Here is a 27111-nt window from a genome sequence, read left to right on the forward strand (position 1 = left end):
GGGGGACGCCCAACACAGGGCTAGTCCGCCCCGCATGTCTGTCCGCCCTCCCACCCCCAACAAGTACAAAAGCATCGCACTTACTTGAAGAGTAACTCCCGCCCAGCGCAACTCCTGCGGCTGGCCGGGAGTTACTTGTTGTTGCCCATGGTCACAGCGGCTGCGTGTGACGTGATGTCACGCAGCCGCTGTGGCCCGCCCCCCCGCATGGTCTGGCCACGCCTGCGTTGGCCAGACCGCGCCCCAAAAATGGCAGCCAGATGCCGCCGCGCCGCCCCCTCCCACCCAGCAACTGCCTCTGCCTGTCAATCAGGCAGAGGCGATCGCTAGGTAACGACGGCCTTCGGCCATCTGGCATGCGCCGGAGCATGTGCAGTTCCGACCCGATCGCTGCAAACAACTGCAGCGTGCGATCGGGTAAGAATGACCCCCATAGTTCAATAGGTTCTTCTATCAAACAACATTTGATTTCATTTTGCGTATATTTGCGTATTCCTGAGTCACACGTAAAGTGGACGCAGTAGCCGGTAACTGCGTTAGCCCGATTTAGTACTTTATGCTAATGTGAGTATCCATCCAACTAATACAGGCCTGGCCAACCTGTGGCTCTCCAGATGTTGTGAAACTACATGTCCCAGCATGCTCTGCCACAGTTTTAGCATCCCCTAATAGCTAATCTGTGGCAGAGCATGCTGGGACTTGTAGTTTCACAACAGCTGGAGAGCCACAGGTTGGTCAGGCCTAAACTAATAAATTATGCATATGCAAGTGGAAACCCGTGCTGCCCATTCATATTACACCAGCTGTAATATTACCATCTGCACTTACCCCAGCCCCATGCTACACAGGTGCCAGAGATCCCTTCCCTGATTGCACATAGAGAGACAGATCCAGCCAAGTTGTGTCTGACCAGAATAGGATGGATATATGCCAAGGGCCAGATGTAATGAAGTATAAGTCGGCTGAACGTGCGGGTTCCTCTCCCAACTTGGACGTTTTGCCTTGTAAATGATTGGCACTTTAAAAAAAACGTCCAAGTTCATTACATCTGGCCCCAAATGTGTAAAATTTGCATTAAAAACTCGTCATTTGCGTCCATTAAGGGAGATCCGCCTAGCCGCACAGAGATAGATATAGATATTATAATTTATTTATTTATTTTTAATTATGTTACACTTTACTTTATACATTCCATAAGCTCCTACAGATTACTCTCTGGAGGCAGCCAGTGGAGCCCGATACTTAGCTCACGTTGTGTAAGAAAAACTACAAATATACAAATCAAAATACACTCTGTACAGTAAAGGAACCACTTTATGAATCCCTCATCTGTACACAGTACACGCACACACCTAGAAAGACTAAGACACAAATAAAAACACACCTATAAAAAGGTTCCAAACAAAGATCCGACATATAGCATATAATTAGTGCATTGTAAACACAAGCATTAAAGCATTGTGCCGCTTTAAATGCCTGTAAAAACGTATAATGAGATACAATGATACGAGACTAAGAGCCTAATTCAGACCTGATCGCAAAATCTCTCTCTAATGGGCAAAACCATGTGCACTGCAGGGGGTGGGCAGATGTAACATGTGCAGAGAGATAGTATTGTCCTGCCCACCCTGACAATAAATCTAAGTGTTGCTGTACCGTAAATTCCCAATGATGTGCGCATCAATGGCCATTGGTGAAAACTGATTTGCATCCTATCAATGTACTAGGAAACTATGACATTACCTCAATCAATTGTCCCAAAGCCCATATTACAGTATACTGTCCAGTGACGTGCAGTGAATGGCTGGTGAGGCAGTGGCTAATATAAGAGCCAGATTTTACACACAATATATGAGCCAAAGGGTTCATGTGAGCATTATACACAGGTGCAGCAGTATATACACACACATGTGAGCATTATACACAGGTGCAGCAGTATATACACATGTGAGCATTATACACAGGTGCAGCAGTATATACACATGTGAGCATTATACACAGGTGCAGCAGTATATACACATGTGAGCATTATACACAGGTGCAGCAGTATATACACATGTGAGCATTATACACACATGTGAGCATTATACACAGGTGCAGCAGTATACACACATGTGAGCATTATACACAGGTGCAGCAGTATACACACATGTGAGCATTATACACAGGTGCAGCAGTATACACACATGTGAGCATTATACACAGGTGCAGCAGTATACACACATGTGAGCATTATACACAGGTGCAGCAGTATACACACATGAGAGCATTATACACAGGTGCAGCAGTATACACACATGAGAGCATTATACACAGGTGCAGCAGTATATACACATGAGAGCATTATACACAGGTGCAGCAGTATATACACATGAGAGCATTATACACAGGTGCAGCAGTATATATACACGTGAGCATTATACACAGGTGCAGCAGTATATACACACGTGAGCATTATACACAGGTGCAGCAGTATATACACACGTGAGCATTATACACAGGTGTAGCAGTATATACACATGAGAGCATTATACACAGGTGCAGCAGTATATACACATAAGAGCATTATACACAGGTGCAGCAGTATATACATGGGATTTTGGATCATAGATGTGGGGTTAGTGTAGGCAGGGGAAGCACTGCCTAACCTGTCATAACCCCAGTAGACTCCAGAGTTTTGACTATAGAAACAATTACAATAAATAATACAAAGTAGATATTTATAATATAAATTCAAAGAAGATATTTATAATAATTTCTTGGTATTTTTCATATCATTTTTATAGCCAAAATTATGGAGTATACTGGAGTATGACAGGTGAGGCACCTACATCACCTGACCGCACGTCTCTGTTACTGCCCCCTAGTGAAAGGACAGGGTGCGTTCTGTTGAATATGGAGTAAACCCGCAAAACCACTGTCTCTGCTCTACACTGTCTATTGTAAAGAATCTTATTATATTTCTCTGGTGAAATTACCTATTCATCTTTATGGCTGGGTCCAAATTTGGCGATTGAATTCTATGCTAATAATTCAAAGGAGCCTTTGTGACTGCAGTACAAATTCCATTCAATAGCAGAACATGAGAATTTATCTAATCTTTCATTTCTATTATATAAAGAAGAAGCATTTTATTTTCTAAAATAAGAAAATAATGAAGACTGTGCTTGGTGAGGGGCCAGGTATGTGATAAGTGTCTCCCTGATAATAGCCCCATCACATATATCACACATTCCATCTTGTTTACTGGAATGAGTCTTTCATCAGTCACAGTCCCCATCAGTCCACACTACACAAATCTAAGCAGTTACTGGACTGGAATTATAAGGGCGCAACATCAAAGAATGAAATGACCATGGTTACCTATGTCTAGAGAACGGGTTTGTGTGAGAACAGTGACGCTCAGTTCACGTGGTGTTCCCACTTCTGCCCAGGAACGTAGTATTACATCCACAAACAAGCAGAGAAGTTACCAGTCACACAATAAAACCCTAAATGGCTCAGACCGATAGACATTCTTACAGCCCTACAGGGGCCTTGCCCCTTTGGTAGCTCCATCCACATCATCTTCCACAATTTCTAAACCTATTTTCCTACAAAAATAGCACTGTAGTTCAGGATAGTTTAATTGTCTTTGTATGGTACAGAAGTGGGAGGAGTCAGAAACAGAAAGGGGATGAGTCCATGTCAAACCATTAAAATAAATTCTAGGTCTGTCTAACAATTCCTGAAAGCATCATAAAGCTCATCAGAGGGGGACTAAAACATCCATCTCTAGGGGCAACAGCAAAACACATGACCAGTGAAATAACGTAGCTGCCCACAAAATCATTGAAAGAAACTAAATATCATTTTCCTGTCATGACTACAAAGACATTGATTATTGCTGTACATGGATGTAAAACCCCTATTGAGTAAGTTGCAATGGAAGCAGTCCTCTGAAATATAACTGCAGTTCCTTCCAGTCTCTTGCTGGCAGATTATTGGATCAGGTCTTGGAGACCATATACCACAAGTAGGATTATCATCTGGCTCCAATGACCCCAAACTGTCTCAGGCTTGCGTCTGCAATCAGGAGCGGTAATAACCTGTGTATCCTGCTTGTCCTAGGGGGTAATTCAGACCTGATCGCCAGGGTGCGTTTTTTTGCATCCCTGCGATCAGGTAGTCGCCGCCTACAGGGGGAGGGAGAATTTGCTGCGCAGGTGTGCGATCGCATGTGCAGGAAAGCTGTACAAACAGGAATTTGTGCAGTTTCTGCACAGCCCAGGACTTACTCTTCCAGTGTGATGATCAGGGCCGGAGCTGGCGTCAGAAGCACTCCCTCCAGTCCAGTCTAGCCTGTCCAGTCCAGTCCCTCCAGTCCAAACGCCTGGTCCCTCCTACGTTTTTCCGGACACTCCTCTAAAACGGTCAGTTGCCACCCACAAATGACCTCTTCCGGTTAGTCACCTTGCGATCGCCCATGCGATCGCTTTTTTCTCACCATCCCGTCACTGCCCATGCTGTGGCCCGTTGCGCCTGCGCATTGTGGTGCATACGCATGCGCAGTTCAGATCTGATCACCCGCTGTGTGAAAACACACAGCAGAGATCAGGTCTGAATCGTCCCCCTAATCACTTGTGCTTGCTGCAAGGAAGTGAAGACTGTTTTCCATTGCCCCCACCATGAGCACAAGCTACCACAAGAGCCGATACACACCATATGCAATTGCATTTGTAATGTACAGTAGGGTCATTAACATCAAACAGTAACTACCCTTCTGGCAGGGGTAAAAAAATAAATGAAAATATATGAAAATAAATAAAAATTTGCTTTGGATAAACACAAAGCTCTCTTGCTAATCCTGTAATTACCAGACTGGCATTGCCTCCTATTAACACTCTCCTGAGCCTCTAGACTAGACATTTGGCCCCTGCATTGGTCAGGAGACTTGTAGCTGATTATTAACACAGTGCAGCGGTGTGAGATTATACGGGTGTAGTATGGCTGACCGGCGGTCTCCTGACCGCCGGTCAGCTTACCGACGCCGGGATCCCGGCAGCATACCGACGCCGGGATCACGGCGGGGAGGGGCGAGTGCAGCAAGCCCCTTGCAGGCTCGCTGCGCTCGCCACGCTGCAGGCTCGGTGGTGACCTGCGGTCGCCACGGGTTCTATTGCCACTCTGTGGGTGTCGTGGACACCCACGAGTGGAAATAGTCCCTGTTGGTCAGCATGCCGACCATCGGGATACTGAGCCGGCGGGATGGTGGAGGAGGTCATGTGACTGTCGGTCAGCAGACCGCCGGTCACATGAATACCACCCATATAAGAATATATATATATATATATATATATATATATATATATATATATATATATATATATATATATATATATATATATATATATATATATATATATATGTCTCCATCTCAGCTTACAGAATGTCCCAGGGAGCCACTGGCTGTGCATGCTCTGCCACAGCAGCTCCCTCCGTCCTCACTTTGATGCCCCTCTGCTCCCAGCCCCTGGTGGATTGCAAATAATATTGTATATGTAAGTTCAAAGTCTGTGTTTATGTGTGTATAAGTCTGTATGAGAGATAGAGATATAGATATAGATATAGATATAGATATAGTACAGTGTTTCTCCACATTAACTTGGTTCCATGTAATCTTCATGTCACAAACAAGGTATATACAAAAAGGGCTCACCTTTTTGTATATACCTTATTTGTGACATGAAGATTACATGGTACCAAGTTTTGTGAATAAATGACTTTACTGCGTATATTATAACAAGTCTGGAGAGTGCTATCTTTCTCCACTGTTAATGTGGAGAAACACTGTACTGTACTATGAGTTTGACCCAGTGATTGGATCAGACTTTGATTTGGCACCCCGGCCGTTACCTGCGTTGGGTGAGAGTGTGGGGCTTCATGTATGTATGTATGTATGTATGTATGTATGTATGTATGTATGTATGTATGTATGTATGTATGTATGTATAAGAAATGTAGAGGTTTGGCACTCCTCCTGTAGCATTAATAATATTTGTATAGACAGTGTGCGACTGGCACTCAGGAGACTTAGAAGAATAGGCTGACACAGTTGCTTATGCTTATGTCAACGTTTCAGAGCTCTCACTCCTTTATCAAGACAAACAGTTTGAGCGTGAGCTCTGAAATGTTGACATAAGCAACTGTGTCAGCCTATTCTTCTAAGAGATATATATATATATATATATATATATATATATATATATATATATATATATATATATATATATATATATATATATATATATATATATATATATATATATACACACACATATATATACACACACACACACACACACACACACACACACACACACCCATGGAAACCCCCTTTGCTAAATCCTGTGTTCGCCCCAAACTGTAGCAGAAATGAGCTTTCTAACCTGGAAAAGGGGAAATTGAATACAGCAAATAAAATAAATACTTTTTATCAGTTTTCCAGCCTTACTGTCTCCATAGGAAGTTTAATAATATTTATAGACATACTGTAATTAGAATAATGTGGGGACACAGGGATGATAATATTATTATTATTATTATTATTATTATTATTATTATTATTATTATTATTATTATTATTATGTAAGGAAATTTCTTTGCAAAATTTTGTTTGGCAAATTGTCCCCTAAATCCCTTACTAGTGATGGTAATACAATATAAAGACTCATAGTATCCCCTAGTAAGAAAATACTGACCCCCGGGGCATATACAGTACCCCTCTATATAACTGCATGTATACTGTACATGCTTACCAATAACCTGCATTGTGGGTTGATATCTATGTACAGAGAATCACATCAGATCAGTTACACTACCCACACTCTTATTAGAAGAGCCACAAAACATTGAAGAAATGTAAGTTTGCAGTAATGTTTTGTGAACCTTCTACTTCAGGGGTATTCAACATTCCAGCTGTTATATAGAGCTACACATCCCAGCATGCTCTTCCAGAGTTTTAGCATGCCCTAACAGCAAAACTGTGGCAGGACATGCTGGGATGTGTAGTTCTACATTAAACAATACAAGAAGATGTACACAGGCTGCTGTACAGTTATTCCTGCGGTGCACAGAATTAATGACCTGCATTGTAGTGAATGTCATCTGCCCCAAACTCACCATTAGACTATACAGCTTTTGGGTAGTTTGCAGTTACCTCATTATGCAAGGAACACAGTGCACAGGAATGGCAATACTACTGTTCTCATCTGGATGTGATGAGCAGAACATGGCATAGCAGTGCAGCATACTCTATAAGAGGTGGGCAGCCTAGTCTATGCAGCCATGGAGTAACATGTCACAGGCCAGGGCAGCATGCTAGGAGTTGTAGTTAAACAAATGCTGGCTGGCCACAGGCTGCTGTGTATGGATCACCGGTTACCAGACTCAGATCTCACTTACGGCTCTGATACAGCTCCAGCGATGAGGCACAGGAGGGACAAGTTCAGAAGCAGCATCCTCAGGTCCATGTCAGCAGATAGACCCAGCTCTCACCTGCTCCATCTCATTGTACTGGTTATATGCACCTGAGAGAGGGGAGGGAACTTCCTTGTTAGTCAGAGTGTCAAAGCCAAAATTCCTGCTCTGCATGCAAAGTATTGTGTCCAGCACATCGCTTCCCTGTAATTATCATCAGGAAGAGCACATCAACACACAAGGGCAATTGTAAATAGATACATGATGAAAGAATATTATTAGGAAGCAGAAGATCAGCAGAGTATTACTGTACATTTATAGTTTATATAGGGGGTTCACACCTAGTAGCTGTGGGTGACAAAGCCACACTACACCAGTGAAAGTGGAACTGAGGTGAAAAGAAATAAAACACTTGTTTAAGGGCTTATTCAGATGAGCACTTTCTCATAGCGACCTGCAAATCGCTCATGATCATTCATTCCTGTGCCTACACATCTCTGCTATTCACACGAGCTGCAGAAGTAACGACACATACACTACACAGCCAAAAGTAGGTGGTCACCCCTTCTAATGAGTTTGTTTGGCCTTTGCAGATAGATAGACCAACTGCTAACAATCACTGAATCGTGTAATCACCACAGCAGTGGAATGGGTTGTACTGTAGAGCTCATTGACTTTCAACCTGGCCCTGTCATAGGATGCCAACTTTACAGAGCCGGCCATGGGCATAGGCAAACTAGGCAATTGCCTAGGGCATTTGATATGCCTAGGGGCATAAGCAGCTTTTGCAGATTAAAATGATATGCGGCATGCCTATATTCTGTGTGTAATATTTCATATGCAGATACAGCCACAGTCTCACACAGTATATAGGCATGCTGCATATAATTTTAATCAGCAGAAGCTGCTTGTGCATCCTAGCCACATAGCAATGCAAATAAGATGCATTTTCATAAAAAAAAGGTGCCCAACATTATCATTGAGGCAAGATTTGTGAGGACACATCTGTATCCAAGCAGAGGCAGAGGTCACAGTGTTAGTGGCAGTGTAAGTGCTGTGTGCATGTGAGTGGGTTGGTTGTACAGTAGTGTTCGGAATATGTGTAAGGAGCATTATGTGTATCATGTAAAAATAAGAATTTACTCACCGGTAATTCTATTTCTCGTAGTCCGTAGTGGATGCTGGGTACTCCGTAAGGACCATGGGGAATAGACGGGCTCCGCAGGAGACTGGGCACTCTAAAAGAAAGATTAGGTACTACCTGGTGTGCACTGGCTCCTCCCTCTATGCCCCTCCTCCAGACCTCAGTTAGGGAAACTGTGCCCGGAAGAGCTGACACTACAAGGAAAGGATTTGGAATCCAGGGTAAGACTCATACCAGCCACACCAATCACACCGTACTCGTGATAACTATACCCAGTTAACAGTATGAATAACAACTGAGCCTCACTGAACAGATGGCTCATAACAATAACCCTTTAGTTAAGCAATAACTATATACAAGTATTGCAGAAAATCCGCACTTGGGACGGGCTCCCAGCATCCACTACGGACTACGAGAAATAGAATTACCGGTGAGTAAATTCTTATTTTCTCTGACGTCCTAGTGGATGCTGGGTACACCGTAAGGACCATGGGGATTATACCAAAGCTCCCAAACGGGCGGGAGAGTGCGGATGACTCTGCAGCACCGCATGAGCAAACTCAAGGTCCTCCTCAGCCAGGGTTTCAAACTTGTAGAATTTTGCAAACGTGTTTGACCCCGACCAGGTAGCAGCTCGGCAAAGTTGTAATGCCGAGACCCCTGGGCAGCCGCCCAAGAAGAGCCCCCTTCCTCGTGGAATGGGCTTTTACTGATTTAGGATGCGGCAGTCCAGCCGCAGAATGTGCAAGTTGAATCGTGCTACAGATCCAGCCAGCAATAGTCTGCTTAGAAGCAGGAACACCCAGCTTGTTGGGTGCATGCAGGATAAACAGCGAGTCAGTTTTTCTGACTCTAGCCGTCCCGGAAACATAGATTTTCAGGGCCCGGACTACGTCCAACAACTTGGAATCCTTCAAGTCCCGAGTAGCCGCAGGCACCACAATAGGTTGGTTCAAAAGAAACGCTGATACCACCTTAGGGAGAAATTGGGTACGAGTCCTCAATTCTGCCCTGTCCATATGGAAGATCGGATAAGGGCTTTTACATGACAAAGCCGCCCATACTGACACACGCCTAGCCGAAGCCAAGGCCAAAAGCATGACCACTTTTCACGTGAGATACTTCAACTCCACGGTCTGAAGTGGCTCAAACAATGTGATTTTAGGAAATCCAACACTACGTTGATATCCCAAGGTGCCACTGGAGGCACAAAAAAGGGGCTGAATATGCAGCACTCCCTTAACAACGTCTGAACTTCAGGCAGCGTCTTTCCTAGCCTTTAACAGCGTAGGAATCACTTCATCTGGAACGCCCTTTTCCGTTAGGATCCGACGTTCAACCGCCAAGCCTTCAAACGCAGCCGCGGTAAGTCTTGGAACAGACAGGGCCCCTGCAGTAACAGGTCCTGTCTGAGAGACAGAGGCCATGGGTCCTCCGAGATCATTTCTTGTAGTTCTGGGTACCAAGTTCTTCTTGGCCCATCCGGAACTACGAATATAGTTCTTACTCCTTTCTTACTTACTATCCTCCATACCTTGGGTATGAGAGGAAGAGGAGGGAACACATAAACCGACTGGTACACCCACGGTGACACTAGTGCGTCCACAGCTATCGCCTGAGAGTCTCTTGACCTGGCGCAATACTTTTTTAGCTTTTTGTTGAGGCGGGACGCCATCATGTCCACCTGTGGCCGTTCCCAACGGTCTACAATCTGCGTGAAGACTTCTGAATGAACTCCCCACTGTCCCGGGTGGAGGTCGTGCCTGCTGAGGAAGTCTGCTTCCTAGTTTTCCACACCTGGAATGAACACTGCTGACAGTGTTAGCACGTGATTCTCCGCCCATCGGAGAATCCTTGTGGCTTCTGCCAACGCCATCCTGCTTCTTGTGCCGCCTTGTCGATTTACATGGGCGACAGCCGTGATGTTGTCTGACTGAATCAGCACCAGCTGGTTTTGAAGCAGGGGTTCTGCTTGACTTAGGGCATTGTAAATGGCCCCTAGGTCCAGAATATTTGTGTGTAGGGAAGTCTCCTGACTCTACCATTGTCCTTGGAAGTTTCTACCCTGAGTGACTGCTCCCCAACCTCGGAGGCTTGCATCCGTGGTCACCAGGACCCAGTCCTGAATGCCGAATCTGCGGCCCTCGAGAAGATGAGCACTCTGCAGCCACCACAGCAGAGACACCCTGGCCCTCGGGGACAGGGTGATCAGCCGATGCATCTGGAGATGCGATCCTCACTTGACTAACAGGTCCCACTGAAAGTTCCTTGCATGGAACCTGCCGAAGGGAATTGCTTCGTAAGAAGCTACCATCTTTCCCAGGACTTGCGTGCAATGATGCACCGACACCTGTTTTGGTTTCAGGAGGTCTCTGACCAGAGATGACAACTCCTTGGCCTTCTCCTCCGGGAGAAACACCTTCTTCTGTTCTGTGTCCAGAAACATGCCCAATATCAGCAGACGCGTCGTAGGAATCAGCTGCTACTTTGGGATATTCAGAATCCAGCCGTGCTGTTGTAACACTTCCTGAGATAGTGCTACACCGATCAACAACTGCTCCTTGGACCTCGCCTTTATAAGGAGATCGTCCAAGTACGGGATAATTATAACTCCCGTCTTTTGAAGGAGTATCATCATTTCGGCCATTACCCTGGTACACACCCTCGGTGCCGTGGACAGACCAAACGGCAACGTCTGGAATTGGTAATGGCAATTCTGTACCACAACCTTGAGGTACTCCTGGTGAGGTGGGTAAATGGGGACATTTAGGTAAGCCTCCATGATGTCCAGTGACACCATAAAATCCCCCTCTTCCAGGCTTGCAATAACCGCCCTGAGCGATTCTATTTTGAACTTGAACTTCCTTATATAAGTGTTCAAGGATTTCAAATTTAGAATGGGTCTCACCGAACCGTCTGGTTTCGGTATCACAAACATTGTGGAATAGTAACCTCGTCACTGTGGAAGGAGAGGAACTTTGATTATCACCTGCTGGAGGTACAGCTTGTGAATTGCCGCCAGTACTACCTCCCTTTCCTTGGGAGTAGCAGGCAAGGCTGATTTGAGGTAACGGCGAGGGGGAGACGTCTCGAACTCCATCTTGTATCCCTGAGATACCTGTAGAACCCAGAGATCCACCTGTGAGCGAACCCACTGGTCGCTGAAGTTCCGGAGATGGGCCCCTACCGCACCTGGCTCCACCTGTGGAGCCCCAGCGTCATGCGGTGGACTTAGTGGAAGCAGGGGAGGATATTTGTTCCTGGAACTGGCTGTCTGGTGTAGCTTTTTCCCTCTACCCCTGCCTCTGGGCAGAAAGGACGCGCCTCTTACCCGCTTGCCTTTCTGAGGCCGAAAGGACTGTACTTGATAATACGGTGCTTTCTTAGGCTGTGAGGGAACCTGAGGTAAAAAAGTCGACTTCCCAGCTGTTGCTGTGGACACGAGGTCCGAGAGACCGTCCCCAAACAGTTCCTCACCCTTATAAGGCAAAACTTCCATGTGCCTTTTAGAATCAGCATCACCTGTACACTGCCGAGTCCATAATACTCTCCTGGCAGAAATGGACATTGCATTAATTCTAGATGCCAGCCGGCAAATGTCCCTCTGTGCATCTCTCATATATAAGACTACGTCTTTAATATGCTCTATAGTTAGCAAAATAATATCTCTGTCAAGGGAATCAATGTTATCTGACAGGGAATCAGACCATGCTGCTGCAGCACTACACATCCATGCTGAAGCAATAGCAGGTCTCAGTATAGTACCTGAGTGTGTATACACAGACTTCAGGATAGCCTCCTGCTTTCTATCTACAGGCTCCTTTAAGGCGGCCGTATCCTGAGACGGCAGTGCCACCTTTTTTGATAAGCGTGTGAGCGCCTTGTCCACCCTAGGGGATGTCTCCCAGCGTAACCTATCCGTTGGCGGGAAAGGGTACGCCGTCAGTAACCTCTTAGAAATTACTAGTTTCTTATCAGGGAAACACCACGCTTCTTCACACAGTTCATTCAACTCATCAGATGGGGGAAAAGTCACTGGCTGCTTTTTCTCCCCAAACATAATACCCTTTTTTGTGGTAACCGGGTTTATGTCAGCAATGTGTAAAACATCTTTCATAACTGTAATCATACATCGGAAGGCCCTTGTGGACTGTACATTTATCTCCTCGTCGACACTGGAGTCAGACTCCGTGTCGACATCTGTGTCTGCCATCTGAGTCAGCGGGCGTTTTTGAGCCCCTGATGGCCTTTGAGACGCCTGGGCAGGTGCGGGCTGAGAAGCCGACTGTCCCATGGCTGTCACGTCGTCAAACCTTTTATGTAAGGAGTTGACACTGTCGGTTAAAACCTTCCACATATCCATCCAGTTTGGTGTCGGCCCCGCAGGGGGCGACATCACACTTATCGGCTCCTGCTCCGCCTCCACGTAACCCTCCTCATCAAACATGTCGACACAGCCGTACCGACACACCGCACACACACAGGGAATGCTCTGACTGAGGACAGGACCCCACAAAGTCCTTTGGGGAGACAGAGAGAGAGTATGCCAGCACACACCACAGCGCTATATAATCAGGGATTTACACTAACAAAAGCGATTTTCCCTATAGCTGCTTTTATATATAGTTTGCGCCTAAATTTAGTGCCCCCCCTCTCTTTTTTACCCTTGATGCCTGGAAACTGCAGGGGAGAGCCTGGGGAGCTGTCTTCCAGCGGAGCTGTGAAGAGAAAATGGCGCCGGTGTGCTGAGGAAGATAGCCCCGCCCCCTTCTCGGCGGACTTCTCCCGCTTTTTTATCTGTATAATGGCGGGGGATTATGCACATATACAGCTTAAAAGCTGTATTATGTGTCAATTAGCCATGTAAGGTACTCTAATTGCTGTCCAGGGCGCCCCCCCCCCAGCGCCCTGCACCCATCAGTGACCGGAGTGTGTGGTGTTTCTTTTTCTAGAAGCTCAGGAGAGCCCCTAGTGTGCAACCAGCTCGGGCCGGGCACAGATTCTAACTGAGGTCTGGAGGAGGGGCATAGAGAGAGGAGCCAGTGCACACCAGATAGTACCTAATCTTTCTTTTAGAGTGCCAAGTCTCCTGCGGAGCCCGTCTATTCCCCATCGTCCTTACGGAGTACCCAGCATCCACTAGGACGTCAGAGAAAATGCATTAATAATGTGCAACATATGTGTAAAGGGCCACTATGTGTGTCATTATGTGTATAAGGGCATTAATAATGTGCGGCATATGTGTAACAGGGTACTACTGTATGTGTGTCATTATGTGTATAGGGGCACTAATAATGTGCAGCAAATGTGTAGGGGGCACTATGTGTGTCATTATGTGTATAAGGGCATTAATAATGTGTGGCATATGTGTAAGGGACATATTGTGTAAAAGGGCATTAATAAAGGTTGTCATAATGTGTAAGGTGCATTATGTTTATAAGGACATTAATGTGTCTCATATGTGTAAGGGGCATTACTGTGTGGAATTGTGTATAAATGCATTAGTAATGTGTGGCATTATGTGTATAAGGTGCTCTACTATGTGGCGTTGCATATAGAAAGGGCACTACTGTGTCGTCTAATGTGAATAAAGAGCAATAAGGTGTGGTGTAATGTGAATAAGGAGCAATTCAGTGTGATGTAATGTGAATAAGGGGCTCTACTGTGAGGAGTAATGTTTATAAGGTAAAGTGATACTACTGTGGGATGTAATATGAATTATGGACACTATCGCAAGATAAAATGTGAATAAAGTTGCAGTACTGTGTGGCGTAATTGGAATTGGGGTTACTATTGTGTGGCCATGCCCCTTCCCAGCAAGAAGATGCCCCTTTTTGGTCTGTGCGTCAAATGTGCGAACTGTTCCTATTTAAAATATAGGGGGTACAATGACTGCTATGGGTGAGGGGTGATGGTGCTGGGAAAGAGGTGCAAGGTCAGAGACAGAACCAGCGGTGGTGCTAGGGGGCACCAGACAAAATTTTGCCTAGGGCATCATATTGGTTAGGGCCGGCTCTGCAACTTTACAACAAGTCCACTGTACGTGCAGCTATTGTGCAGCGGACACATCTGGGAGCGACAGTAGCTCAGCTGTGCAGCGCTAGGCCACACAAGTTCACTGACCGTGGTCAATATTGCAGTTAAATGTGTAGCACACAAAAATCATCTGCTCAGCTGCAATACTCACTAACGGGTTCCAAACAGCATCTGGAAGCAATGGCAGCACAAGAACTGTTTATTGGGAGCTCTATGGATTAGGTTTCCAAGGCCTAGCAGCCTCACACAAGCCTCAGATCGCCAAGCGCAATATCAAACGTCAGCTGGAGTGGTATAAAGCAGGCCACTATTAAGTCCAGGGCAGTGGACTGGTCATTGGAGTGATGTATCAGAGGTCACCATCTAGCTGTCTAACAGATAATCTGGGTATGTGAGGTGCGTAAACACTTTCGGCCAAAATGCGCACTGGCAACTGTAATCTTAGGTGGAGGTGAAACGCCCAAAAATTTAGCCCTGACCTCAACCCAATCAAATACCTCTGGGATTAAATGGAACATTGAGTTTCAAGAAAGGCCTTATCAATCAACATCATTCCCTAACCTCACTTATGGTCGTGTGGTATTGTGGATATGAAATCCAGCAGCCATGTTACAAAATCTAGTAGAAAGGTTTCCCAGAAGATTGGAGGCTGTTATACCAGCAAAGGAGTACCAACTCCATATTAATGCCCCTGGTTTTGGAAGGAGATGTTCATTAGGACTATATGGGCATTATGTAGATGGTGGCTATGTAGTGTAGACCTTATCATGGCCCATGTATTAACAATATGATGAGTTTGCAGAGATACAACATGTATTTGCTGAATGGACCCATGTGTCTCTGGTCTAACCCGCATATATCAGGGGATATTTCTAATTATACAGGTTCTTTTGTGTCATAGTAGGGGTGGCCAGCAAAACCTTGGGGAAGGGCCCAGCAGTGCTGCTCCTCTTTCCAAGGCCCAGGACCCCTCTATTGCTATTCAGACCATGCCAAACAGGGCTTCTCTACAGAAGCTCAGATGGACAGAGCCGAGGCCTTCAGATGTTGCACAGTAATTCCTGGGGCTCCGCCCTCCTATAGGCACATTGTGGTTGTACCCCCGACAGGAGAGGTGGGATCCGGTCTGAAGATCGACAGTGTCTAGGTCGACAATGTTTAGGTCGACCACTATAGGTCGACAGTCACTAGGTCGACATGGATGGAAGGTCGACAGGGTTTCTAGGTCGACATGTGCTAGGTCGACAGGTCTAAAGGTCGACATGAGTTTTTCACATTTTTTATTTTTTATTGTTTCATACTTAACGATCCACGTGGACTATGATTGGAACGGTAAAGTGTGCCGAGCGAAGCGGTAGCGGAGCGAAGGCACCATGCCCGAAGCATGGCGAGCGAAGCGAGTCATGCGAGGGGACGCGGTGCACTAATTTGGGATCCCGGTCACTTTACGAAGAAAACGACACAAAAAAAATAAAAATTCACATGTCGACCTTTAGACCTGTCGACCTAGCACATGTCGACCTAGAAACCTTGTCGACCTTCCATCCATGTCGACCTAGTGACTGTCGACCTATAGTGGTCGACCTAAACATTGTCGACCTAGATACTGTCGATAAAACGAACCACACCCGGAGAGGTAGTGTCACCACTGTGTCTTAGACTATTTTGGAACTCGTGATAGAGGATTCATAGAGGAGACATATTTTCATTGATTGTGCAATATTTCTCCTTCTTAAATTACAGCCCACTTGTCTCAGTAATAGAAGCAATAGTATGCAGTGTCTGTATATATTGTGTGGGCCACTGTGTACTGCAGGGTACTTACAGTAACTCTAAGTTGTCTTAAACATGGAGCTCTGTTTAGACATTGGTAGAAAATATTTTAGTACATATATCAAGGCATGCCTAAATTAATCTTGTTATTCTTAGAATGTTGTTCTCGTAGCCCCCTGTATACAGTGCCGCTTTTAGAGAGGCTATTTGAAGGACTGCCGCGCCCCTGAGAGCCGCAGTGGTGAAATCTACAGAGAGACACTCACCTCCCTAACACAAGCAAATACACAAAATTGAGAGATCACGTCTGCGCTCGTTGATATATATGAATAATAAAAAGTCAAACGTACACAGTTACTGAACAATAGTGTTAAAGGTAAATAAAAAAGTCACGTAATGTCATTTAAAACGTGTGGACCTTTTTGTGTGGTTGAAATAACTGTCCTTGGTCACGTCCGCAACGAATAGTATTTCACTTTAGAGAAGTCTCAATTGGTCATTCTCCAAGTTTTCTCCTGTATAAGTGTCCAAGATATCGGGAAAGTTATTAGCGAACTTTTTCTCTGTCTCTTTGTCTCCAATTACTGAGGAGAAGAACTTTCCCGATATCTTGGAGAGAGCAGGCCAGCAGCATGAAGCAACCCCTTGACAACGAGTCATGGTGCTAGGGGGTATTACTGTGTGTGACATAATAAGGGGCAAGGGGCATTACTGTGTGGGGCATAATGAGGTGTAAGGGGCATTACTGTGTGGGGCATAATATGGTGCTAGGGGCATAATATGGTGCGGTGTGGGGCATAATATGGTGTAAGGTAGTATTTTCCTGCAAGACCACACCCATTTAAGCAAGGCCACACCCGTTTCCTGCTAGACCATGCCCCTTTTCTGGGGCGTGCACGCCTTTGGCGTGGAAGTGGGGGCACATGTTTTTTGTGTTCGCACTGGGATCCAAATTGGCTAGAAACAGCCTTCCTGGATATACAGTTTGGGTTAGGGTTGTGAGATGTTGACTGTAGTTACAATTAACCTTGGTGGTTCCAGCACCTCCACCGAGATCCATCACTTCTCACAGGTAATGGCGTTGCTCTGCACTCAGAAGGGGTCAGCTCAGAGAAGTCTTTCCTGCCTCACCCAACACAAATCAGTAATGCAAGCATAAATAGGAAAGTTTGACCTGTGTGTTATATGACACCATAAAAATGGCATGCTCTTAATAGTTGTAAGTAATGAACTAGCCAGGACCACGGGAGAAAATGATCGACAAAGATGCAGCATCAACTTGAGGGCCCTAGGCTGTGAGTGCGCCTTTTGCACAAGCCACTTCTCTGCACACAGTGCAGTGTTTTACTCCCACCCACAATCCACCTCAGATGGCATAACCCCACTATGACAAACACCAACAAGCTATAGTGGAAGACTTGGGCCCTGGCAATTTGTACCTCAGCATCCCTTGTGGTGGAGTTCCACAATACTGCAATAGAGAATGAATAGTATCGCATTAGATATAGGGCCTAATTCAGACCTGATCGCAGCAGCAAATTTGTTCTCTAATTGGCAAGACCATGGGGGTCATTCCGAGTTGTTCGCTCATTGCCGATTTTCGCTATGCTGCAATTTGTTGCAAATTGCGCATGCGCAAGGCACGCAGGGCGCATGAGCTTAGTTATTTAACACAAAACTTAGCAGTTTTGCTGTGGCATCTGTGGCGCTTTTCAGTCGCACTGCTGTTCGGTAAATGATTGACAGGAAAGGGGCGTTTCTGGGCGGCAACTCAGCGTTTTCCCGGCGTTGGCTAAAAAACGCAGGCGTGTCAGGGAAAAACGCGGGAGTGTCTGGAGAAACGGGGGAGTGGCTGGCCGAACGCAGGGCATGTTTGTGACGTCAAACCAGGAACTAAACGGACTGAGCTGATCGCAATCTGGCCCACATTCCGAGTTGTTCGCTCGCTAGCTGCTTTTAGCAGCTTTGCACACGCTAAGCCGCTGCCTACTGGGAGTGAATATTAGCTGTGCAGAATTGCGAAAGAAAGGTTCATAGAATTGCGAATAGAATAGCGATTAGATATTTCTTTGCAGTTTCTGAGTAGTTCGAGACTTACTCTGCCACTGCGATCAGTTCAGTCAGTTTCGTTCCTGGTTTGACGTCACACACACGCCCAGCGTTCGCCCAGCCACTCCCCCGTTTCACCAGACACTACCGCGTTTTTCCCTGAAATGCCTGCGTTTTTTCACACACACCCATAAAACGGTCAGTTTCCGCCCAGAAACACCCACTTCCCCACTTCCTGTCAATCACACTCCGATCACCAGAACGAAGAAAAATCTTCGTTAAGCCATGAGTAAAATACCAAACTTTTGTGCTAATTTACTTGGCGCAGACGCACTGCGAACATTGCACATGCGCAGTTTGCGACTTATCGCACCGATGCGAAGAAAAAGAACAGCGAACAACTCGGAATGAGGGCCTCTGTGAGTAGGTCCGGAGCTACTCAGAAACTGCTTAGAATAATTTAGTAGCAGTTTTGCTAATTTTTCGTTCGCTATTCTGCTAAGCTAAGATACACTGCCAGAGGGCGGCGGCCTGGCGTGTGCAATGCTGCTAAAAGCAGCTAACGAGCGAACAACTCGGAATGAGGGCCCATGTGCAGTGCAGGGGGGAGCAGATGTAACATGTGCAGAGGGAGTTAGATTTGGGTGGGTTATATTGTTTCTGTGCAGGGTAAATACTGCTGCTTTATTTTTACACTGCAGAGAATATTTGACCATTCACATCAGTCACTGCCCAAGTGGAGCTTACAATCTACATTTCCTAACACATGTACACACACATTCATGCTAGGGTTATTCTTGTTGGGATCTAATTAACCTACCAGTATATTTTTGGATTGTGGGAGGAAATGAGAAGTAACCAGAGGAAATCCACGCAAGTACGGGGAGAACATACAAACTCCACACAGTTAGGGCCATGATGAGAATCTAACCAATGACCTCAGTGCTGTGAGGCAGTAATGCTAACCACTACGCCATCCATACTCGTGACATTTTTATCCTTCCAATATCCTGCACTGTATTTTCATGACTTGATTCTCTGTTCATACCTCTCATTTTGAAATGATTTAATATTAGAGATGTGCGACGGGCACTTTTCGAGTTTTGGTTCTGGATCCCTGCTCATGTTTTGGATTTGGAATGGTTTTGCCAAAACCACCCTTTCGGGTTTTGGTTTTGGATCTGGATGATTTTGAAAAAAAACAGCTCAAATCGCAGAATTTGGGGGTAATTTTAACCTCAATAACATTCATTGTGGGTAATTTTAACCTCAATAACATTCATTTCCTCTCATTTCCAGTCTATTTTGAACACCTCACACCTCACAATATTGTTTTTAGGCCAAAAGGTTGCACCGAGGTAGCTGGATGACTTTGCTAAGTGACAAAAGTGTGCAGCACAAACACCTGGCCCATCTAGGAGTGGCACTGCAGTGTCAGACAGGATGGCACTTTTAAAAACTAGGCCCCAAACAGCTCATGATGCTAAGAAGAAAAAGAGGTGCAATGGGGTAGCTGTATGACTAAGCTAAGTGACACAAGTGTGCGGCACAAACACCTGGCCCACCTAGGAGTGGCACGCAGTGGCTGAATGTAGAAAGTGGGCCGCAGTTTTTCGGGCCACCGACAGCATCTTCTGCACGCCCCCGTCATTTTTAAATAAATTCTGCCCCACTGAATTAATTGTATGTGCAAAACATAGGACGTGCTAGAGTTTGCCCAGATGTAATGCACGCACAATATTGGTGGACTAATATGGCAGTACCCCTGAACTTATACGGCAGTACCCCTGAACTTATATGGCTGCACCACTGGACTGGACTTATACGGCAGTACCACTGGACTTATACGGCAGTACTCCTGGACTTACATGGCAGTACCCCTGAACATATACAGCAGTACCCCTGGACTTATACGGCAGTACCCCTGGACTTATATGGCTGCACCACTGGACTGGACTTAGACGGCAATATCCCTGGACTTATACGGCAGTACCCCTTGACTTATACGGCAGTACCCCTGAATTATATGGCTGCACCACTGGACTGGACTTAGACGGCAATATCCCTGGACTTATACGGCAGTACCCCTAGACTTATACGGCAGTACCCCTGAACTTATACGGATGCAACATTGGACTGGACATATATATGGCAGTTCCCCTAGACTTATTCGGCAGCACCACTGGACTGATGCAGCACAACACAGTACCACTGCACTGGACTTATACAGCAGCAGCACTGGACTTATGGCAGCACAGGACACCACCACTGGACTTATGGCAGCACAGGACACCACCACTGGACTGACGCAGTACAACATAGCATCACTGCACTGGACTGGACTTATACAGCAGCACTGCACTTATGGCAGCACAGGACACCACCACTGTGACTGGACTGATGCAGCACAAGACACCACCACTGTACTGATGCAGCACAAGACACCACCACTAGACTGATGCAGCACAGGACACCACCACTGTGACTGGACTGATGCAGCACAAGACACCACCACTGGACTGATGCAGCACAAGACAGCACTGGAATGACACATAAGAACTGGTCACCACACCACTTTCCGCCACAGACACTGAGGAGACACGTCCTCTCGCTACACTCTCCAAGACTGGAGTTAAAATGGCGGCAACATGCGGCTCCTTATATGGCATCCAAAACCCGCGAGAATCCGACAGCAGGATGATGACGTTTTGCCTCGTTCTGGTTTCCGAGTCTGGACCCGGATCCGGGCTCGGGACGTGATATTCGGTAGGGTTCGGTTCTCAGAGATCCGAACCCGCTCATCTCTATTTAATATTGCTCGATTTTTTGCACAAAAAAAACACTTTTATAAATGAAGTGAACTGTTAGATACACTTCTAAAGGTGTTCTTGTGTGTAATAGGGGCAGAGGTGTCATTTCAAATTGTCTCAGAATTAGGAAGTCACAAGACAGGTTCACATTATGGGCAGGCTCACCGAGATCCGTGTGACAGATCATGCAGATCCTATTAGTGCACCTTCCCAAATGAATACTTCCTTCTGCCTTAAGGCTATGACATCCCTGTACAAGTGTCGCAACAATGTTCCTGAGCTGCTGTTACGTCAGAGTTCCAAAACAGGTTCCAAAAATCAGCAGATGAACAAAAATTCTCAAAGAACGGTTGGTAAATATTATGCAATAGAGGCTGATTGATCACTTGTATGCCAACACTACACTGCTACCTGTGCTGTATTCATTATATTATATCCACAAATACCTTTCAGCCCAGGTAACTGCAATGTAGCTGAGGATTTTGTATCTAGCAAATTAAAGTCGATTGTTTCTCAAACTTTTTTCCATGTTTACCACAAATATGTGCTTTCATATTATGTACTCAGTGGTGCCTAGGGGGGGGAGAGCTAGTTCTATTTACCCACTACCCAGGCCTGATGGAGGGTCCCAGAGGTTGCCCACGTTCCCCCGTCCCGTCCGTTCCGCCTCCCCTTTACCTGGCAGCAGCAGCTGTAGCTCTTCTCCTCAGACCAGTACACACTGCTGTGTACTGGGCTGCAGTGTGACTAGGAAGGGCCACGCCTCCCAGTAAATGTATAACGAGTCACTCCTTTAAAATTGTATCAGTAAATACAATGTACTGTACAAAATGAAAGTTGTTTTAGATATAACAATTTTGATTTTGTACAGTATATTGTATTTACTGATACAATTTTTGTAGGTGTGCTACTGCTAAGCCTATTACATTCATAATGTCAACATGAGACCGTCTACGTGGTTGTAATGTTGACATGCTTGCAATGTCAATATTGATCGTGTCGACATTAATTGGGTCAACAACAGTGGTGCAAGTAGAAATATTTTCATAGTGGTACTGAGTGCTGAAAAATGGGCGTGGTCATGTGTTGTCAGGGGGTGTGGCCGCATGCCACAGCCTCTTTTCGTTGCACTCTGGATGCAAGGCTAGAAATATATACAGTAGTAATGCCTCCACTATAATAGAAATATATAGTGATACCCCAGGTATAATAGAAATATATAGTAATGCTCCAAGTATAATAAATATATATAGTATTACCCCCAAATTAATATCAATATATAGTAATGTCTCCATTGTAACAGGAGTATATAGTGTAGTAGTGCCCCCGGTATAATAGAAATATATAGTAGTGTCCACATTACAATATAAAAATTAGTGATGTGCACCGGACATTTTTCGGGTTTTGTGTTTTGGTTTTTGGATTCGGTTCCGCGGCCGTGTTTTGTATTCGGACGCGTTTTGGCAAAACCTCCCTGAAAATTTTTTGTCGGATTCGGGTGTGTTTTGGATTCGGGTGTTTTTTTCAAAAAACCCTAAAAAACAGCTTAAATCATAGAATTTGGGGGTCATTTTGATCCCATAGTATTATTAACCTCAATAAACATAATTTCCACTCATTTCCAGTCTATTCTGAACACCTCACACCTCACAATGGCCCTCATTCCGAGTTGATCGCTCGGTAATTTTCTTCGCATCGCAGTGAAATTCCGCTTAGTACGCATGCGCAATATTCGCACTGCGACTGCGCCAAGTAATTTTACAATGAAGATAGTATTTTTACTCACGGCTTTTTCTTCGCTCTGGCGAACGTAGTGTGATTGACAGGAAATGGGTGTTACTGGGCGGAAACACAGCGTTTTCGGGGCGTGTGGATAAAAACGCTACCGTTTCCGGAAAAAACGCAGGAGTGGCCGGAGAAACGGGGGAGTGTCTGGGCGAACACTGGGTGTGTTTATGACGTCAAACCAGGAACGACAAGCACTGAACTGAACGCAGATGCCGAGTAAGTCTGAAGCTACTCTGAAACTGCTAAGTAGTTTGTAATCGCAATATTGCGAATACATCGGTCGCAATTTTAAGAAGCTAAGATACACTCCCAGTAGGCGTAGGCTTAGCGTGAGCAACTCTGCTAAATTCGCCTTGCGAGCGATCAACTCGGAATGAGGGCCAATATTATTTTTAGTCCTAAAATTTGCACTGAGGTCGCTGGATGGCTAAGCTAAGCGACACAAGTGGCCGACACAAACACCTGGCCCATCTAGGAGGGGCACTGCAGTGTCAGGCAGGATGGCACTTCAAAAAAATAGTCCCCAAACAGCACATGATGCAAAGAAAAAAAGAGGCGCACCAAGGTCGCTGTGTGACTAAGCTAAGCGACACAAGTGGCCGACACAAACACCTGGCCCATCTAGGAGTGGCACTGCAGTGTCAGACAGGATGGCACTTCAAAAAAATTGTCCCCAAACAGCACATGATACAAAGAAAAAAAGAGGCGCACCAAGGTCGCTGTATGACTAAGCTAAGCGACACAAGTGGCCGACACAAACACCTGGCCCATCTAGGAGTGGCACTGCAGTGTCAGACAGGATGGCACTTCAAAAAAATTGTCCCCAAACAGCACATGATGCAAAGAAAAAAAGAGGCGCACCAAGGTCGCTGTGTGACTAAGCTAAGCGACACAAGTGACCGACACAAACACCTGGCCCATCTAGGAGTGGCACTGCAGTGTCAGACAGGATGGCACTTCAAAAAAATTGTCCCCAAACAGCACATATTGCAAAGAAAAAAAGAGGCGCACCAAGGTCGCTGTGTGACTAAGCTAAGCGACACAAGTGGCCGACACAAACACCTGGCCCATCTAGGAGTGGCACTGCAGTGTCAGAGAGGATGGCACTTCAAAAAAATTGTCCCCAAACAGTACATGATGCAAAGAAAAAAAGAGGCGCACCAAGGTCGCTGTGTGACTAAGCTAAGCGACACAAGTGGCCGACACAAACACCTGGCCCATCTAGGAGTGGCACTGCAATGTCAGACAGGATGGCACTTCAAAAAAATTGTCCCCAAACAGCACATGATGCAAAGAAAAAAAGAGGCGCACCACAGGTATAGAACGTAGATGGATAGTATACTTAATGATGACACAGAGGTAGGTACAGCAGTGGCCTTCCGTACCGTACTGCTATATATAGTATACTGGTGGTCACTGTGTCAGCAAACTGCAAAACTAAAATGCACCACAGGTATAGAATGTAGATGGATAGTATACTTAATGATGACACAGAGGTAGGTACAGCAGTGGCCTTCCGTACCGTACTGCTATATATAGTATACTGGTGGTCACTGTGTCAGCAAACTGCAAAACTAAAATGCCCCACAGGTATAGAATGTAGATGGATAGTATACTTAATGACGACACAGAGGTAGGTACAGCAGTGGCCTTCCGTACCGTACTGCTATATATAGTATACTGGTGGTCACTGTGTCAGCAAACTGCAAAACTAAAATGCCCCACAGGTATAGAATGTAGATGGATAGTATACTTAATGACAACACAGATGTAGGTACAGCAGTGGCCTTCCGTACCGTACTGCTATATATAGTATACTGGTGGTCACTGTGTCAGCAAACTGCAAAACTAAAATGCACCACAGGTATAGAATGTAGATGGATAATATACTTAATGACGACACAGAGGTAGGTACAGCAGTGGCCTTCCGTACCGTACTGCTATATATAGTATACTGGTGGTCACTGTGTCAGCAAACTGCAAAACTAAAATGCACCACAGGTATAGAATGTAGATGGATAGTATACTTAAAGACGACACAGAGGTAGGTACAGCAGTGACCTTCCGTACCGTACTGCTATAAATAGTATACTGATGGTCACTGTGTCAGCAAACTGCAAAACTAAAATGCACCACAGGTATAGAATGTAGATGGATAGTATACTTAATGACGACACAGAGGTAGGTACAGCAATGGCCTTCCGTACCGTACTGCTATATATAGTATACTGGTGGTCACTGTGTCAGCAAACTGCAAAACTAAAATGCACCACAGGTTTAGAATGTAGATGGATAGTATACTTAATGACGTCACAGAGGTAGGTACAGCAGTGGCCTTCCGTACCATACTGCTATATATAGTATACTGGTGGTCACTGTGTCAGCAAACTGCAAAACTAAAATGCACCACAGGTATAGAATGTAGATGGATAGTATACTTAAAGACGACACAGAGGTAGGTACAGCAGTGGCCTTCCGTACCGTACTGCTATATATACTGGTGGTCACTGTGTCAGCAAACTGCACAACTGAAATGCACCACAGGTAAAGAATCTAGATGGATAGTATACTTAATGACGGCACAGAGGTAGGTACAGCAGTGGCCTACTGTACCGTAATGCTATATATTATATACTGGTGGTCAGTGGCGTAACTAGAAATTTTTCTCCCCCAAGCCAAAAAATTATTCGGCGCGCCCCCCCCCCCCCCCTTCATGCTCCATAATTGGGAGCAAGAATGGGATAAATATGCGCGCGCCTTCGGCGCGCGTGCCAATAAAGGGGCGTGGTTTTGTTGGAGTGGGCGTGGTTTCGCATAAAGGGGCGTGGCATTGCAGGAAAAGAGCACTGCACTGCTGTGGAGGAAGAGAAAATGTGTACAAAAAGAAAACAGTGAATTGCTATATATATTGAAATACTGATGCGGTATTACATAGCAGGAGAGTGTATTTTACTGGATAGTAATTGACTGATTTATTCCAACAGGTTACTACATAAAGGAGAAATGTTCAGCTTCCTCAGTCACACTGTGCAAGCCCTGTAGTGACGGAACGTATGCAGCTAACTGGAACCATGCTACAAGATGCAGACACTGCTATCCTTGCCGTAAGATCTATTTGCAACCTCTATACCCTTTATTTATAATTATAATTTTTTTATTTTATTTTTAAACTGCCTCTTTATTATGCATGGGTTTTCGGGGAGTCCATACCAGTGGCGTAACTAGAAATTTTTCTCCCCCAAGCCAAAAAATTCTTCGGCGCCCCCCCCTCCCCTTCATGCTCCATAATTGGGAGCAAGAAAGGGATAAATATGCGCGCGCCGAAGGCGCGCACGCGCCCCAAAAGGGGCGTGGTTTTGTTGGAGTGGGCGTGGTTTTGCATAAAGGGGCGTGGCATTGCAGGAAAAGACTACCTTATACCCCAGTTTTGCAACCTGCACGCCCATACGTTGGCCACCACAGGAAAGAAAAATAATCCTGATTCATGCCCCTTACATTATTTGTCATTTTTCCTCCTTATAGTAATGCCCAGTATACATTATGCCACATACTGCAATGGCCCTTAGACATTATGCCACACACAATAATGCACGACACAATATGCACACACTGTAATGCCCCCGACACATTATGCCACACACCGTAATGTGTCTGTGACACATTATGCCACACACCGTAATGCCTAACGTGTCTGTGACACATTATGCCACACACCGTAATGCCTGTGACACATTATGACAGGAATCGCAATGCCCGTTATACATTATGCTACACACTGCAATGCCCCTGATACATTATAGCACATACAATGTCTGTGACACATTATGACACACACCGCAATGTCCGTGATACATTATGCCACACACTGCAATGCCCGATACATTATAGCACATACAATGCCTGTGACACATTATGCCACACACTGCAATGACCTTGAGACATTATACCACAATGCCCGTGATATAGTATACCATACACCGTAATGCCTGTGACACATATCGCAATGCCCTGCCCGTTATACCCTATGCCACACATCGCAATGCCCGTTATGTA

General features: G+C 45.5%; 1 protein-coding gene across 2 annotated transcripts in view; it reads right to left on the minus strand.

Annotated features, from left to right (window-relative positions):
* The window catches only part of LOC135056798 (ovostatin-like), a 124748-nt gene that overhangs the window by 72800 nt on the left and 24837 nt on the right, over positions 1 to 27111 (minus strand). The window contains exons 1-2 of one of the 2 annotated variants that reach the window (XM_063962400.1): positions 21949 to 21994; positions 7444 to 7568 (exon numbers count right to left, since the gene is read on the minus strand). In XM_063962400.1, coding sequence (XP_063818470.1) covers positions 7444 to 7511 — 68 coding nt within the window. In that variant the 5' untranslated portion in view covers positions 7512 to 7568; positions 21949 to 21994. Of the gene's footprint in view, positions 1 to 7443; positions 7569 to 21948; positions 21995 to 27111 lie in introns of those variants that run through there. The other variant, XM_063962399.1, reaches the window with a different exon arrangement.

Source organism: Pseudophryne corroboree, chromosome 3 (genome assembly GCF_028390025.1).
Source record: "Pseudophryne corroboree isolate aPseCor3 chromosome 3, aPseCor3.hap2, whole genome shotgun sequence".
Taxonomy (NCBI): Eukaryota; Metazoa; Chordata; class Amphibia; order Anura; family Myobatrachidae; genus Pseudophryne; species Pseudophryne corroboree.